At 45.4% G+C, this 18,534-nt stretch overlaps 1 protein-coding gene across 2 annotated transcripts in view; it reads left to right on the plus strand.

The window, feature by feature from the left end:
* Positions 1-18,534, plus strand: part of HARS1 (histidyl-tRNA synthetase 1) — a 201,791-nt gene that overhangs the window by 159,488 nt on the left and 23,769 nt on the right. For both annotated transcript variants that reach the window (XM_085617800.1, XM_085617801.1), the window contains one exon: positions 8,747-8,893. In XM_085617800.1, coding sequence (XP_085473926.1) covers positions 8,747-8,893 — 147 coding nt within the window. The remainder of the gene's footprint in view (positions 1-8,746; positions 8,894-18,534) is intronic.

Consider the following 18,534-nt stretch of genomic DNA (forward strand, 5'->3'; position numbering starts at 1 on the left):
CTGGTGTTGGTGGACGACCGCACACATCACTCTCTGCAGTGGTGGAACACCACAAACCTTTCCAAAGGGCGGCCGTTCCTGGACCCGGTTCCTCAGGTGATTCTAACAGCGGACGCATCGCTCTCCGGCTGGGGAGCGCACCTCCTACACCTCACAATGCAAGGACTATGGACGCCACAGCAAAAATTGCTCCACATCAACCATCTGGAGCTCTTGGCGATCTTTCTAGCCCTAAAATCTTTCCAAAAACAGATTTCGGGCAAAGCAGTCCTCATTCGCACAGACAACATGACTGCAATGTATTATATCCAAAAACAGGGGGGGGACACACTCTCCCCAGCTCTCCCGCTTAGCCCAGAGCATATGGAGATGGGCAATTCCCCAAAACATCTTTCTCCTGGCACAACACGTTCCAGGCGTACAAAACACCATGGCAGATCTGCTCAGCAGACAAACGCAACAACTACACGAATGGGAACTGCATCCGCAAGTTCTTCAGCCATTCTTCCAACAGTGGGGGCATCCTCAGATAGACCTCTTCGCCACCCACGAAAACAAAAAATGCCCAAGCTTCGCCGCCAGATACCCACACCCATTGTCCAAGGGCAATGCGATATGGATGAACTGGTCAGGCAGATTTGCATACGCCTTTCCACCTCTCCCACTAATTCCATTAGTGGTCAGGAAGCTACAACAGCACTCCCTCACACTCATTCTGGTAGCTCCGACGTGGGCCAGGCAGCCGTGGTACACCACGCTACTACAACTATCAGTGGTACCACATCAAAAACTGCACCTATCCCCATGCCTCCTAACCCAGAACCATGGAGAAATCAGGCACCCGGACCCAGCTCAGCTCAACCTGGCGATCTGGCTCCTGAAATCCTAGAATTCGGATACCTTAACCTTCCCCCTGATTGCATGAACATCATCATGGAAGCCAGACGTCCTACCACTAGAGCATGTTATGCCGCAAAGTGGAAAAGATTTGTTATTTACTGCCGTAACAATACAATCAACCCTTTAGATGCATCCATACAGCACATCATATGCTATCTGCTCCATCTTCACAGGTGTAACCTGGCATATTCATCCATACGCCTACACCTAGCAGTGATCGCTGCTTATCTACAAAACAGACAGCATTTATCTCTCTTCAGAGTGCCCGCTATTAAAGCCTTCATGGAAGGCCTTAAACGAGTAATTCCTCCCAGGGCACCACCTTCCCCTGTATGGAATCTAAATTTAGTTCTTACACGACTAATGGGTCCGCCCTTCGAACCAATGCATAAATGCGAGCTACAGTTTCTCACCTGGAAAACAGCTTTTCTCGTAGCTATCACTTCCCTTAGAAGGGTTGGTGAAATACAAGCGTTCACTATACAGGAACCCTTCATACAAATACATCACAGCAAGGTCATACTTCGCACAAATCCGAAGTTCCTGCCCAAGGTCATTTCCCCCTTCCATCTCAATCAATCGGTGGAATTACCTGTCTTCTTCTCGCAACCTCAATCTGTTGCAGAAAGAGCCTTACACACACTCGATGTAAAAAGGGCTTTGCTATACTACATACAAAGAACGCAACCCTTCAGGAAGACTAAACAATTGTTCGTCTCCTCTCCACCACATAAAGGCAACCCCATTTCTAAATCAGGGATAGCTAGGTGGATTGTAAAATGCATACAGATTTGCTACCAAAAGGCTAAAAGAACATTATCTGTTCCGCCTAAAGCCCATTCTACAAGAAAGTTAGGGGCTTCTATGGCCTTTCTAGGGAATATACCCTTAGATGACATCTGCAAAGCAGCCACATGGTCTACACCGCACACCTTCACAAAACATTACTGTGTAGATGTGCATTCCAAGCAGCAAGCTAGAGTGGGCCAGGCTGTACTAAAGACACTATTTCAAACCACTGCAACGGATACCGGTGGTCGCCGCTAGGGTTGGGTACTGCTATATAATCTATGCTAAGTGTACAATCTGCAGCTCATATGCCTCGAACGGAATATGCTACTTACCAGTATGCATCTGTTCTTGGCATGTAGAGCTGCAGAGTTGTACACGCCCACCCGCCTCCCCGGCTACCTGTATCCGTTCCAGTACATCTTATTTAGATACTACACACATGGGTTTCCCTGTTGGCGAAAAACAATCTGAGGATGGAGCCGAAGCCCATGCGCAGTACGGACCGAAGGAGGAGTCACCAAACTCATGACTTCCAAAGACTGTCCAAGAAGAAAAACAAACTGCAAACATCCGGGCCCAACACCAGATGGCGATCTATGCTAAGTGTACAACTCTGCAGCTCTACATGCCAAGAACAGATGCATACTGGTAAGTAGCATATTCCTTGCCTATCCCTGCTAGACCCCTCTACCAGTAAGAAAGGGGCTTCTATGGCTTTTATAGGTATCATCCCTATAGCTAACATCTGCAAAGCTGCTGCATGGTCTACTTCACACATTTTCACTAACCATTACTGTGTGAACATGCACGCCAACAAGCCAGTGTTGGACAGGCTGTACTCCATACACTTTTCCTGTCCTCTACAACATCCTCTGGCCAGCCACCGCTTAGAGTAGGACTACTTTACAGCCTATGCATCTACAGCAACACATGCCATGCATGAAAAATTTTACTTAACGTGTAAGCATCTCTTAGTGGTATGTAATGCTGTATATTAAGATGCACCCACCCCCCTCCCCGGAAGCCTATGGTTGTTGCAAATGCTTTTCTTGCTTCGTTTCTTCGCATTGTCATTTTCTTTTATATCTCTATGTTCTGTTTCCATCCTCACATGCCTGTGTGTAAAAACAATCTAACAATGGAGCCGATGCCCATGCACCTTAGCAACTATAGGTGGAGTCACTATACCTCGTGACTCGAAGACTACTTTGAAGAAAAACAAGCTGCACACATCCAAGCCCAACACTGGAAGGCATGAAGATGCACAGCATGTGAATGAATCTACAGCACTTCATGTCACAAAGAGATGCTGAAAAGGGAAGTAACATTTTCCTTTTCTTTTGTCTTACGCACTCCACAAGAGTGCATGTGTGTTCCAGCTGTCTCCCTAGTGTGATTCTTTTCTCCACACCCACGCTCCATGTTGCTCTGTCTTGTCCATGTGCTTCTCTCCTGCCCACCTCCATGGAGGACACCCGGCTCGCTTTTGTGTGCTTCTTCTCCCAGTGTTGCTTTCTCACCAATGTACTTCTCCATCCCCGCCCACCCAAACTCCACGTTGCTCTCTTTCACCTGTTTGCCATCTCACTGGTAAATAAAAAGGAAAAGAAAATACCTGCCTTATTTTGCTTCTCAACTATCATCCCACACACAAGCAAACATCCTTTTGGACTCTCTCCTATCAGCCTTCTGTCAAGACCACAGCAGTGAATCTGCAATTCTGCATATTGTGGACGATGTCCTCCATATCCTAGATTCTGGAAACTCATGCCTTCTTGATCTCTTCGACCGCTCCGCTGCATTTGAGACTGTCAACCACAGGCTCTGATTTACGCCCCGAAGTAGCGAATGGGATGCAGTGGCGTAGTCCTCAACTTTCTCCTAGCACCTAACGAATGGCTTCGAAATAGTGAAAATCAGGAACTCTGTCTCAAAGCAAATTGGTTTGCAACAAGGGGGTTCCTCAAGGCTTCATCCTCTCCAACACTTTTCAACCTCCACCTTGAACCCCTCCATGTGATCCTTAGGAGCTCTGGAACCATCTTCCGCTGTACACCAACGACAAACAAATCTACCTGAAAATAACGTCTCTGGAGAACATCACCCTCCTTTCCAGCACACTGGCAAAAATTCAATCCTGGGTGACAAATCACCACTTCAAACTTAAGCCAACAAAAACAATTTCTTCTGATATCTCTGAAGAGTGCTAGTCCTTCAGTTCAAGCATGGAGTGGGCCATTCATACCTCTGTCATTCAGAATGCCAAGTCACTGATTTGTTCACGACAACCATCTCAAGCTGCAGAGCCACGTTGCAGCCAGGCCCAAGAGTGCACGGTTCCATCTTAGGCCGCTACGGGGATCAGGCAAATGATCCCGGAACAGGACCCAAAATGAGTTGTTCAGGCCCTGGTTTCCTCAAGACTGGACTACGAGATCGCACACCTAGCAGCTCATTTAGGCCCGCTTCAGAGCAGTCCGGCGTGCGGCAGCAAGCTTTGTGACCTGTCGCTGGAAATTCGACCACACAACTCCTACCCTGTTAACCGTGTAGAGGCGAGAGCCCAATTCAAAAGCACATGCATCACCCAAGAGCTGCGCTCGTCCCTTGCTGCTTACCGAGATCGAGAAACGCCCAATCCCTTCTCCTGAAGCCTCTCGCCTTTATTCGGGAACGATTCATGAGCCAATCATACTCTGGAAGGGACACGAGAATTTGGAACTTCCTACTCTGACCATATGCCTTGCCATCTTCAAATAAAGAAAGACCTAACAGCTCTTGTCTTGCATAGGCGCTTGGGCTTCACGACTGATCGCTTTGTTTTTATCCTTGAATAAATGTTGCCAACAATGTGACCTATGTTCCCTGATCCTATTGTTACTGTTATTGGTGCTATGACTATTTTGGTATGGTCTACTTTGGTGCAGGAAACCAGGGTTCGAGCCTCGAGGTCGCGTCCACATCCTGTGATTCTGGGCAAATCACTTAATCTCCCCGTGCCTGAATATGTAATGTAAATACGGTGCTCATGTACAGCGCTCCAATACCTTCGGGTAGAGTTCGCGCTATATAAAAGTTGCAAAAAAAAAACGGGTGCCCACGGGCCAAGTCCGCGCTATATGAAAATAAGTAAACAGGTAATTCTCCCGGTGCACTTCCAGCCACCACTGCGGTAATATGGACTGAACACACACAGACCCATCAATAACACCGGGTCTTCCCTAAGTACACAAGTAAACACCTTCTCTAACCCGGGTTCTGCTCAGTGTCTCTTGACAGCATCACGAAAAAAAGAACCCAGTCATTAGCGGTTAGAGAGGTCGGGGCAGAGAGCCTCCATAGAAGGGGGGTGATTTACTGCCCTCGAGGGTCCTGTCACTTTTATGGGGAGGGCCTGTGAACAGAGGAGGCACCTCGCGAACCCTGTGTAAAGGGACTGTGGCGGGTTTATTTACTCAGCAGGCTTGGGCAATAAATTAAACCAACTGGGGCACAGTAAAGCATCAAAGCTAACAGACAAAAGGTTATTTTGCAATTAGTGCTCGAAGATTTACTTCACAAGCATTATTCAGTCGTATCAGAAAACATAGTTATGAATCTATACACGATTCTGTGCAGAGTATAAACTGTGGGTGTTCAGCAGAATATCGGTGACGTGCGCCAGAAAGAATCGCGCCCATCATGCATCGTGTGCCTAATGATAAATGAATCATCTGTCTAGCGCCCAAAGAACCTGTGCAGCAGTCAGTGTGCACAGCGTGCCTGTTCATCAGGTGCTGCCGCGGAGAATTAAAAAAAAAAAAAATCATGTCCAATGGCAGATAAAGCTCGCCCGTTACTGTATCACGGAGTTAGAAGAAAATGCCACGTTAATGGAAAAAAAAAATCGGGGAAATTAAATTTTTCTGTTAACTTATATTAAAGCAGAGTCAATTTTAGACGGGAAAAACCTGACATAAAGACATTTTAGGTTTTAATTTTTTTTTTAAATCGAGTCTCTCTCCTGAACCGGGTCTGTTGGCGAGTGTGTTTATTACTGTGCCACGTAGTGCTTGTACCTAATATGTATAACGTGCCAACATATTGAAGTTGCTAGTCCCGTCTATTTTGCCCATTTCCTACCTGTTTGTGTCGCAAGCTTTACCTTTGCTCTCTCGTGCTGTTGTTCTCCTGCGCCTTGCAAGGGGCACTTTTTCACTTTGTTAGACTGCTGAGAGTTCCAACTTTTCTGCACTTTTCAAGTCTGCTCTTAATACACGGATCCCACATGGGCTCCAGCGTGTGTGCCTTTTCAGTGCTGTTCTTTGGCATGGAAGTCTTCTCGGTGTTAACTATCCTCATTATTAACACCCTGGCGATCACGTTCTCTACATTTACCGTACCCTCAGTGCTGACCTCTTCCTCGGGGCTAATGGCTCTCAATAATAAAACATTCTCAGTGGTGCCCCTGTGATGCAAATTGCATTGTCCCTGCAGATCCGCTTGTGGGGCTGGTCCAAGAGCCAGTAGTAACTCCGCCCACATGGAATTCAAGTTCAGAGAGCAGTTATGAGATGATCACACAACCCCAGAGCGCCCCTCACCTGCCCTTGCAATCTACTGTGACGTTCATGCTGGAAGGGTCCTCGTGCTTCAAGGAGTCTATGTGCAGTAGTCAGAATACATCACCTGACTCAAGGATAGGTTCTGCTCTATTCTGAGGAAACGGGGGGGGGGGGGGGGAGACATCCTCTTAGTATTTTGTGGTTTTACATATCTGCTCTTCATCTAGTCCTCACAAGTTTCACCTTGTCATTATTTATTGAAACAATCAGCCAACACTCTGTAGCCTTATGTGCCAAACGTGAACCGTATGATGATTAAGTAAAATGTGCAATACCCCCCCCCCGCCCCTTAGCACCGGAAGTAAACAATTCCTGTATGAGTTCCCCCATAACTCGCATCGCCTCTGACTGAGAAAATCAGGTCCATTCCTCCTTTCAAAAAAGCGATGGTGTTTTTGGACAGGAATTGTTTCTCATGTCTGCTCTTCCACAAAATGCATACTTGTTCATTCTTTTCGTAGTAGTAGAACCATCAACTCAAATGTTTACCTCATTGCCAGAGGCCTTAAGATCCCCCATGTGTGGTTTTGGGGTTCTTTGTTATTCCTAGGAGCATCGTTTGATGTGATTTTGGGGTGAATTTGCTGGGATGGCCACTCCTCTGTAGATTGGAAACTGCCTTTAAGTTTCTCCATTTGCGAATAATTTTTCTTTCTGTGAAATGAGGGACTTCATATTGTTTCAAAAATACATTGTAATGTTCCCCGTTCCCAGGAGCAGCAAGAAATCTTTCTCTGAAATTAACATTGACATATTTTTTCTTAGGATTGTATACTGTGGATAATGGACTGAATGAGGGACAATAAATCCCTTTCATGCTAGACCCAACGAGTTCTGGAACGTAGAATGCATTGGTTCCTATCATTGGTAGTGGCTGTTGCGGCTGGTTGCTAGCCTTAGTTGCCACATACTTCCATTGCTTCTATTGTGTGTAATAGGTGTCTTTTATGTAACAAATCTTTCATCTTTTGCCTGCTGTGTCTCTGGTCAGCCTTGTGACTGTGAATCTAGCAACAAATGGGCCAGGAGCAGCAGACATCCCTGTACCTGTGTGAAGGTTCTCTTTCCCTTAGTTACATGCTGCTCATTGGATCCTTTCTCCTTGAGGGGCATGCTGTTACTGCATTGTCTGTCTGATCCTGTGTGGTGTGCTTTGCCTATGACTGCGACTTCTGCGCAAAGGTTGTGGAGCACTTCCAAGGTGAGAGCTGCCATTGTCTCCAAAGGATTTCAGGTGCACGGCACATTTTGAAACAGACGTGCATCGTTACACCTTCATCAAGGCCATTATATACATGCCTAGGTTGTGGTGAGTGATGTTCACCTTTAGTGCTTCGGATACAACACACATGAGTCGGCAACACAGCTCTCTGACATGTTGTCATCTTTTCGAGTTAACTTCATATGTTGATGATTTACAAATTGAGGCCGAGGCCTTTCTCGCAGCACCGAGTACTAAAAGGGGATACAGTGTCAACAAGTGGTGCTCTGTGAAACTGATTCTGAACATACCTTGCAAAAGATAAAGAAGAGTAACCGAGATTCCATTGCCAACTTGGGCATGAAACAGATATATGGAAGATAGATGTTACTGTACATATAATTGGAACTCCAAGTGCACAAACAAAGATCACAACTGTATCAACCAAGCTTATCCCCGTCATGAAAAAATGGATCAAAAATTCTCAGTATAGGTGACAATATTTAAAACAAAAAAAAGCCCTGAAGAAGTCTCTAGGAAGAGACGAAATGCGTTGGCTACATGTGATGGAAAACATATGACAAAAGAACAATATGAATAAAGAACTATGAAGAAAGATTATTTTTCTAAAACTTGAATGGAGTCTGTGCATTATTTGATTTAAGCTCGTCGGAATGTACAATCATCTTTGTAAACGAATAGGTAGTGTTTTTTTTTTTTTTTTTAAACAGACTTTATTGAGTTTCATACAAGGAATGTAAGCTGTGATATCCCGACCCGGTCAATCAAACAGTTGGTCAACAAGTTACTTGGAGCATAAGTAGAGCAATATATAACCCACAAGGCAACAGTTCAGTTGGAGTTTTAGGTGAACACTGTGACGTAGTGGGTGTTGATCATTTTGTCAAATTAACTTCATATGTTGTTTGTTTGCCAAAACCCACTTGAGAGAAGGTTAGATTAGGTACATATAGTTGCCATACATTTTAGGCTCAAGTTCTCGCGCAGTTTCTCATTTTGTACCAATAAAATTGAGGTTCAGGAGGTTTGATGATTCTGAAGAGCCTGTACGATGTGAATATTGGAATTTGTGCTGGTGAGTACCCTTTTCACATTTAATGATCATGGGAATGGCCTATATTTGTAAGACTGCTGTGCTCATTTTGTTGGCATTCTCCTTCCTCACCTACTGCCTTGTGAATGCAGGGATCCACTATACAGATGCTGGCATGTCCTTGTTTTTCCACAGGCAGAGATGCTGTACAAGAAGAATCCCAAACTGCTGAACCAATTGCAGTACTGTGAGGAGACTGGGATCCCTCTGGTGGCCATCATTGGGGAGCAGGAGTTGAAAGATGGAGTAGTCAAGCTACGTGTTGTGGCAACACGGGAGGAGGTAAGGGCCACATGCTGAACCCTGTTTGAAAGCAGTTAATCTGGGGAGAGGATGTGGTCCATCGGCTAGACTGCCGACTTGTGTGCTGGAAACCAGGGTTCGAGCCTTGGGGTCGCGTCCACATTCTGTGATTCTGGGAAAATCACTTAATCTCCCCGTGCCTGAATATCTAATGTAAATATGGTGTTCATGTACAGCGCACCAATACCTTTGGGTCGAGTTTGCGCTATATATAAGATGCAAAACAAAAAAAAATAGTTTGACAACTGTAAAATGTGTATGTGTCACATGTGACTTGAAAACAATTTTTGTGTATGTGCTAAGATTTGTATGTATCTACCTTCAGAGCAATACCTGTGGTCTAGAGGCGTGAAGGGGGCGCACACCCATTTTCAATCATGGCTTGACAGTGCAGCTATTGCCAGAGCTCATGTGCTCAACAGAAAAAGAGCTGTTAGAGTTACTGCAGAGTGAGGGGCCTTGACTCTGCCAACATGTTGATTTGTTTGAGTACACCATTTAATTGGGCAGATGTTGTGAGGCTCTATTGAAAAAGAGAGTGCCTTGCCGTCCTATTGGGTCCTTCAGGGCTTCCCTTCTCTTACCATGGGCTCCCCTGTAAATGTAAAGACATGGTGGCGCATAATGGACCAACAATCCACCATGCTGGCATCCTAGTACCCCCTGACGCTCACCTACCCTTCTTTCTTGAACCCCCCTTTCTGAGTACAGGATGAGTTGTGTGCCTGAGTCAGTTTGGGTGAGTGATGTGCCCATGAGAGCGGGGGGTGAGTGGTGTGCCCATGAGAGCGGGGGTGAGTGGTGTGCCTGTGCGAGCGGATTAACATCACGCCTGCCTGAGTGGCTCATCCAGAAACTCGGGTTTAAAGTCTTTGCCTATCCTTCTTTCTTCTGAGTGATCAGATGAGCTTCACCAAGTTGGGTAATATTGACATTTTTATCACTGCATCAGGATACCGCATTGCTCTCGAAGAGTTAAATAGCTTGAGACACCGATTTCCCAATAGTTCTGATAGACCCAGTTCTGTAGTACCGTTATGAAGTTACTTTTGAGTTGGTCTGGCCCCTGCTCTAAGATTTTGAAAAACTGTATTTTGTTAATGGTTTCACAAACATTTAGGGTGATCTGGTAATGAAACTCCAGTTCTTTTAGTTTGGATACTCTGGCAATGAAACTCCAGTTCTTTTAGTTTGGATACCCACATGAATGAGCAGTGCTGCATTTCAAGATCTTGGAATACAGGTTGTGCTTCACAGAAGTTTGTGCCCGCAGAAAAGATTCACATTGAAATATCCATGATAGTCTGTTGTAAAATGTAGCCAGGAAGTTCCCTTCCTCACCTTATTGAACAAGGTGGTTACAAAACTAGATATATCCCTGCTATTGGTGTTGTATAGTTACTAACAAAGTTAGGTAGTTGGGGGAAAAAAGCATCCATGAATTTGTCTTGTCAAAGTCAGTGACATAAATTAACAGACATCTCGGATTATCTAATCTTGTGATCGGTCATTTGGATGGAGGACAGACGGGTATAAGGGATGGCCATTATACAGCAGTCGGCGGTCAGGTTGACTGTCGCTTGTGGACAGAACTCCAAAGCAACCACAAATAATCCTGCCTGGGGTTTTTTTAACAGCATTATACTGCATATTAACTTTTTACGTACTCTTAACGGTGCAACACGCAAATCTTTCTAAACTGTGGTTATGCATCCGATTTTGGAGTACGAAATGCTATATAAATACTACAGTACAATATATTACAGGTTTTTGTTAGCCACATAAGTGGAAAATGGCCTCACCTGAGCCTGCACTTCAAAGCAAAATTGTCTGCTTTTTTCCATCGTGGGATCTTCATTGCTATTCATGAATTCTGAATATCTCAGTGTAAATGTGGGAACCCGGAACACTTTTTAAACAAATACAAATTTCCCTTTCTAAATATAACACTGTATGCGTAAACATAATATTCTGTTTGTGTATTCCTCACTTTTATACCCTAAAACTACCTCTGTTATAGAAAATCTAAAATAAATTAGAAACAGGCAGGGGCGGCTCCTGATAACAGCATCTATTATAATTTTATTTTTCAGTACTCCTCTGTTGGGGCGGTGCGGGCTGGACTGCCCACAGAGCAGGGTAGGAGTGGTGAGCACACTCTAAGTGCACATGACGGTTTGGCCAGTCGTCTTGGGCCGGCCAAACTGTCATGCACACTTGGCATGTTCTCCACTGGGCTGTGTTGCACAGCCTGGGTGAAAAATATGCCCAGGCTACCAGTTCCTATCTTAGCGCCAAACCAGATTGTTTCATTTCTGGCATCAGGTTCGGATGTGTGCTTCCATGTTCCAGGCCGACTCCGTTGTGGTGATCATTATTGAGTTTTCTTGTTCCCCTTTATCTCCATCGGCATTGTTTACAATTGCGGTTGCCCCCTTTCTTGCGTATTGGGTCAGTGTTTCCAGTTACCCCTCTGAGCAGTACCCTGATTGACTATGGCCCCCGGTGGGTCCTTGACTGTCGGGGCTTCTTTTTCCTTTGGTGCAGTCCACTCTCAATACGTCTTCCCTGTGATAGAACGGATGCTTTTTTGAAACTGGCCACAGTGTCATGCGAAATACCCCAGTGCCAATTGTAGGAGACTCTTTATTTGATGTACCAAATGAGGTATATGATATACATAAAATGAGGTATATTGTGCAAAGAGTCCAAGGGTTTCCTTATGAGTGGACAGGGGCTTGCTCTAGCAATCCCAAGGTGCTCTTCTAGGGGGTAGTGTGATGGAGCAGCATTTGGCTTATCAGAGAGGAGTGTTTGACATCTGCAAACACACATAATAGTCAATAAATGATGCACACCACTCAATAAGGAGATCCACACCAATTTATAAAAAGAACACATATCTTTATATATATGTTTAGGCACCAGAATCAATACGATCAGACAAGTACATTTTGCAAGAGAAATACTAATATGATTAAAAAGTTGACGGCGCGTCTTTCAGAATCGTTATCCTATGGGAGAAAAAACAAACCTGGTATTCAGGTACAGTACAGCGACTTACGAGACCAATCTCCTGAACCTAAGGTGAGTATGGGGCATGAACCAAGGCAGCACCAGCAAGCTATCTAGGGCGTCTGGGTGCAGGAGTGCAATTTAGCGTTGGGTGCCCAATGTTAGTTAAAGGGGATCAGCCTGTGGGAAAAGAGGCTGCAGGTTTTGACTGGAAGGCCAGTCAAGCTGAACCAACAGGGGGGCTCAGAACTCATGATGCTCAGGGATGTGGGGACACCGTCAGTCCTCTTCTACACAGACAATTGGCGACGGGTGCAGAGGTGACCTTAGGCGTCGGGTCTTTGTCACCGTGGGCGGTCATAGTAGAGGGGGCCTGCAAACAGAGGCTGAGGCATGCTCGAAGTCCACAGCGGGGAAACCCAAGGTGGACTTTCAGTCTGCAGGAACTGGGGACAAGTTGACACAGTTTGCCCAGTTCAGGCTGAGCATCTCGGGCACAGTGGTGCTTGGCGATTGGAAGACCAGCCCACTAACCAGTCAAACTGGTCCTTCAGTAATTACAAAAGCAGCTCAATGACCGACAAAAACAGATTATCATCCGCCCCCAAACGGGCCGCATTCTCACAGAGCCTCCAATACCATATCCTGGCCTTCCAAGAAACAGCTCCGTTTTGAAGGAGCTCTGGAGTCCCCTCCTCTTTAAAAGCAGTGAAAAAAGCAAGATAAAGCCACCAATACTCTTCAGGACACTGGACTACCTTCGCCCTCCTAAACTCCACCCAGACCCTCACCATCGCCTTCTTCTCCACCTTCTTTATCTAACCCACTATCCTACACTCCACAGTGGCCACCACACTCCGACACAGGGCGACCCTTGGGACTCATATGATGCAGGTCCCCCTGCAGACACTGATCTAGACCTCTACTCTGCTCGACATTCCCTACTGGATGATACCTCCTCTTACTGTGACCTTCTATGTAGGGCTGCTGCTTATCACAGTGTAGCGATGCATAAGGAGCCCGTCGAGAAGGACTTTCCTCTTTGAGACCCTCTCCTCTGCACATCACTCCATGCAGTATCTGCCTATGCTAAAGTGGATGCTCACACCAGCCCCTGATATTTTCAAGGTGCTGGTTAAAGCCCGAGTCATTACCCTATGGTTTGATTAGAGAGAGAAAAAAAATACAAGGCCTCACCTTTAGACCCTCTATATATTAGAAGCCTGCTCTCACCAGATTCCCTAGTGGTTCATATCATACGTAAGAGAGCGAATGCTCAGGTCACCTGTGATGCTCTTCCACCGGCAAAGAGAGTAAAAGAATAGATGCGGCTGGTAAACGAGTCGCGGCATAGTCTCCCAACCATTGGCTCATCGCCAATTCCATTGGTTTACTCTCCAGATATGACCAGGACCACTGGGACGAAATGAAGGAGCTCCTCTAACACCTCCTGGCAGAGCACCGAAACTGGGGCAGGGATTTGGTCACAGACGGCAAACTGATTTTTAACACAACCATCAGATGCACCCTAGATGCTGCTGAAACTGCTGCTCAGGGGATTACCTCAAACCTCCTTCTCCGCAAGCATGCCTGTCTCCGGCTTCAAGTGGACGTTCAATAGCATCTCCTGCTCTTCGATGGGGAGCATCTCTCTGACCCTCAGTTTGACAAGGTACTAGAGAAAATAAAAAAGGATACAGAAAAAGCAAAAGCCAGGGGTGCCTTACAGACGCTGTCCTTATAGGGGTCCTTTTACCGCTCTGCTTATCGCGGAGGCTCGAAGACCACCTCCCCTGAAGCCTCCATGTCCTTTCAGTGCCAGCCTGCCCAACCAACTTACACTAGGGCCTACTTCAGAGGTGCCTATTGTGGAAATAGCGCCAAAGGTAGAGGTAAAGGTATCTCCCCCAAGGCAGCCACCCCAGCCTATCAATGACTTGCCACTCACTCCCCCCCATCACACCACACCTGTTTGGGACGGCTGCAGATGTTCTTCCCCACTTGGCAACATGTCACCTCAGGCCAGTGGGTGTTGGACATCATCCAACACAGTTACTGCCTAGAATTCACCTCCATACCGCCCAACATACCACCCCGCAGACATTCCCTATCCACAGAGCACCAGCATCTGCTTCAAGGAGAGGACCATGCGCTCCTCCTCAAGGGGGCCATAAAGCCTGTCCCACAACACCTAAAGGGCTCATAATCCTATCCTCATTCCCAAGAAGGACAAATCCCTCGGACAGATTCTGGACCTCAGACCCCTAAACGAGCACACCAGAATACTTCCATATCGTCACCCTTCAGGATGTCATAATTCTGTTGCAGCAAGACGACTCCATGATGGCACTAGACCTCAAAGATGCCTACTTCCACATTCCCATTTATCTGGCGCATCAGCGCTACCTCCGGTTTATGGTAAGTGGTCTGCATTACCAGTTCAAAGTGTTACTTTTTGGGGTCACCACCACGCCCAGAGCCTTTACACAATGCCTTGCAGTAGTAGCTGCGCATCTGCGAATGCAGGGCATCCATGTATTTGTTTAACAAAATAGAGTATCCTTCCCGTTATTCCTTTGTTATACCCCTCCAGGGATGAGGGGACAAAGAAAACAAAAAAGGGTGTAGGCTGCCTATATGTATAATGGTGACTCTCTCTAGTATAGTGTTACTGAGAGGATCAAGAGAATATATATGGAGTCAACCCGCCACTGCGGGTGGAAAGGGAGAAAGAAACCTTTTTCTTTTAATTGCCCTCACTCATTCTAATAGTGACTTGCTTCATCATAGGGCCATCCCGACTCCTACAGGTCGGGGTGGGCTCAACCATGTTTCAGGGAGCACTTAGGGATATTTTGTTAGGGGGCGTACCATTGAAATAAAATTCCTCACCCACTCCTAAAGAAATCTTCAATAATGGAGTGGGAGGGAAGATTAAAATACAAAAAACGGGTATAAAGGATGTGATGGTCCTATGACCCTAAAAACAACTCCAACATGTTTCAGCCCTTCTTAACCGGCCTGAATAAGTCCTGCACATTCGTCAGGGTAGGACGTAATGAGGTTACTTCCCCCAAAGACGTGAGTGCGAATGTACCATTTGTCACGTGCACTACAAATTAAAAATAACAAGCCTAATACTTGCCACCGGTCTGGATGAGGAATTGCCTATGCAGAAAATAAGAGAAAACTACATTTTTACTCATTATTATATTTGGCGTGATTAACATTGTCACCATTTGCACACAGTACCTTCTGTATCCCAAAAATTGTGATGGTGTCAGGGTGTCACCCATAGTTCTATAGTCCATGTCAACATCATATTAAGTGGTAACATCATACACCATTTGCAAACTCCCACCACACCATATACACTTCAGTGACTATCACAAGTGCTATGGGTAGTGCATGCATGCATTATTTCATCCACAATACTCTTACATACTTCCCAAAGTGTGTCTCACCACATTCATTATCATTTCCTACAACTCACCCCAACAACTCGGGGTTAATGATTCTCAAGGGCATGCAGGAGTGAGGCCTTGTAGTCACACACTGTTGGTGACAAAAAATGGTGGTAATATTAGTCAAAAGGATATGATAGATGTCGGCAGACTATTAGTTCTGCCAAAATTCATTGCAGCTTCTCCATCATTATCTCCCCTCTCGAGCAGCCGCTTGTTTAGATATATTATCGGCACTTACTTCATCAAAGGTCCTTCACTGCTGCAACCTACGTTTACTCGTGCTCCCCGGCTTGTGTGGTTTGTTCTCTGCTAAGCCGGAAGTTAAATACTCTTGTTTTCGTGCCTTCGTAACCACTTGCTAAATGACAAGACACGCCTGTTTAGCACCAAAGGTTACTGTCCATAGGCTGTTGGTATGGACTCAGCTTACGTCGTAGCAACAGTACCGTGATTCCCAGAAAGGATCCTCACGGCTTAGCAGAGAACAAACCGCACAAGCCGGGGAGCACGAGTAAACGTAGGTTCCAGCAGGGAAGGACCTTTGGTGAAGTAAGTGCCGATAATATATCTAAACGAGCGGCTGCTCGAGCAGCGAGATAAGAATGGAGACACTGCAATGAATGTTGGCAGAACTAGCAGACTGCCGACATCTATCATATTCTTTTGACTAATATTACTGCCATTTTTTTAGAACCAACAGTGTGTGACTACAAGGCCTCCCTCCTGCACTCCCTTGAGAATCATTAACCCCGAGTTGTTGGGGTGAGTTGTAGGAAATGATAATGAATGTGGTGAGACACACTTTGGGAAGTATGTAAGAGTATTGTGGATGAAATAATGCATGAATGCACTACCCATAGCACTTGTGATAGTCACTGAAGTGTATATGGTGTGGTGGGAGATCGCAAATGGTGTTTAATGTTACCACATTAATGTGATGTTGAGATGGACTATAGAAATATCGGTGACACCCTGACACCATCACAATTGTTTGGATACAGAAGGTACTGTGTTCAAATGGTGACACAATGTTAATCAAGCCAAATATAATAATGAGTAAAAATGTTGTTTTCTCTTGTTTTCTGTTTAGGCAATTCCTCATCCAGACCGGTGGCAATTATTAGGCTTGTTATTATTAATTTATAGTGCACATGACAAATGGTACCTTCACACTCTTTGGGGGTAGTAACCTCATTACATCCCACCCTGGCGAAAGCTCAGGACTTATTCAGGCCCGTCAAGAAGGGCTGAAACATGTTGGTGTTGTTTTTAGGGTCATAGGACAATCACATCCTTTATACCCATTTTTTGTATTTTAATCTTCCCTCCCACTCCATTATTAAAGATTTAATTAGGAGTGGGTGTGGAATTTTATCTTTAATGTTACACCCCCTTACAAAATATCTCTAAGTGCTCCCTGAAACATGGTTGAACCCACCCCGACCTGTAGGAGTCCGGATGGTCCTATGATGAAGCATGTCACTATTAGAGTGAGTGAGAGCAATTAAAAGAAAAAGGGTTCTTTCTCCCTTTCCACCTGCAGTGGCGTGTTGACTCCATATATATTCTCTTGATCCTCTAAGTCACACTATACTAGAGTCTCCATTCTACATATAGGAAGCCTACACCCATTTTTGTTTTGTTTGTCCCCCCCCCATCCCTGATGGGGGGTATAACAAAGGAATTACGGGAAGGATACTCTATTTTGTTAAAGTATATAAAAGAGGAAGGCCGTGACCTTTATACCCTCGTGACTTAGGACGTCTCTACCCATCCTGGACATATGTGGTCCTGGGAACTTGTGACATACATTCATGTATTTCCACACCTGGACGATTGGCTGATAAAAAGCTTAACGCGACTACAGGATCGTGCACACACTCAAGCTACAATAGACCTACTGCACAAATCGGGCTTCACCATCAATGCTGTAAAGTCCCATCTCAGTCCCCTTCAATTTCAATCGTATCTATGTGAAAGTTTGCTGCGGTCCCCGTTTTATAAATGAAGCCTTGCATTAGTGTACAGTAGTTGTTAAAGCTCTGAGTAGATTTGGTGGTATTCCAAACATTGTTAGTTTCTGTCATAAGATGTCTTGCGATACAGTCTAAAGCTACTTTAAAGTCAGTAAAACATGAGAATAAAGCTGTTTTGGTGGCAAGCCACTTTCCATGCAACAAGAGAGAGCAACAAGGTTGTGAGGGTTCCGGAGGATTATGTTCAGCACGTCTGCCCATTTGTTGAGGTCCTGCAAAAGCAGGCCCGCAAAGTACAATTCCTCATTATCCACGAGGGCTATAAGTTGGTACTTTTCAGGTTTACGTTTTTTTGCCCACTTTGAAATTTGGGTGTATTATGGATCCCCTTCATGAGTCTGGGGCATCCCCAGTCATCAGGACTGTGTTGTACAATTTGATAAGTTCCTTTGTCCATAATCATGTTTTTTAGGTCGAGCCTGGGCAGCGCATGCGCTGCTGTGAGGCATGCAGTAGTGGAGTACGAAATAGAAGCCCCGCCCACTCTCCGCCCATATTTGTAATTGGCTTGGGTCATTATCCTTTGTAAACGCTGGCTTCCGATTCATTATTAGGCTTGTTAGTCTACTGCCTTGTCTGCATTTGTTTCCTCCCATAATGACTGGACCTTTTACTGGTGTTGTTACATGGTCTGCTTTATAAGTCGGTGAGCACTATATTTATTTTTAGAGTTTTATATAGCGTAAACTTGACTTGCTTTACGTGAGCACCAGTTTCGTTACAGATGGACACGTTCATTTTTGTTAGGCACGGGGAGATTACGTGATTTGCCTAGAATCACAGAATGTTGAGCTTCGTTGTTGAGACTCTAACCTGGTTCCCCAGCTTCGAGGTCGACCGCTCTAGCCGTAAGGCTACATCCTCTCCCTAATTTAATGCTTTTCCCCTGTTCCACCCACAACCTCACAGCACGCCGCCCGCTTTTATTTTAATGCTTACTAATGGCAGTCCGCTTTAACTATAGCGGCCGCATTTGTTTATTTATTTAGCAACCGCGCTTACTTATTTATTTATTTGAGCAGCGGTCCGCATTTAGCGGCCTTGCTTACTTATTTATATAATTTGTTTACTAGCGCCCATGCAGCGCTTTTACATTCATAGA

Source organism: Triturus cristatus, chromosome 7, assembly GCF_964204655.1.
Source record: "Triturus cristatus chromosome 7, aTriCri1.1, whole genome shotgun sequence".
In the NCBI taxonomy this organism is placed as follows: domain Eukaryota; kingdom Metazoa; phylum Chordata; class Amphibia; order Caudata; family Salamandridae; genus Triturus; species Triturus cristatus.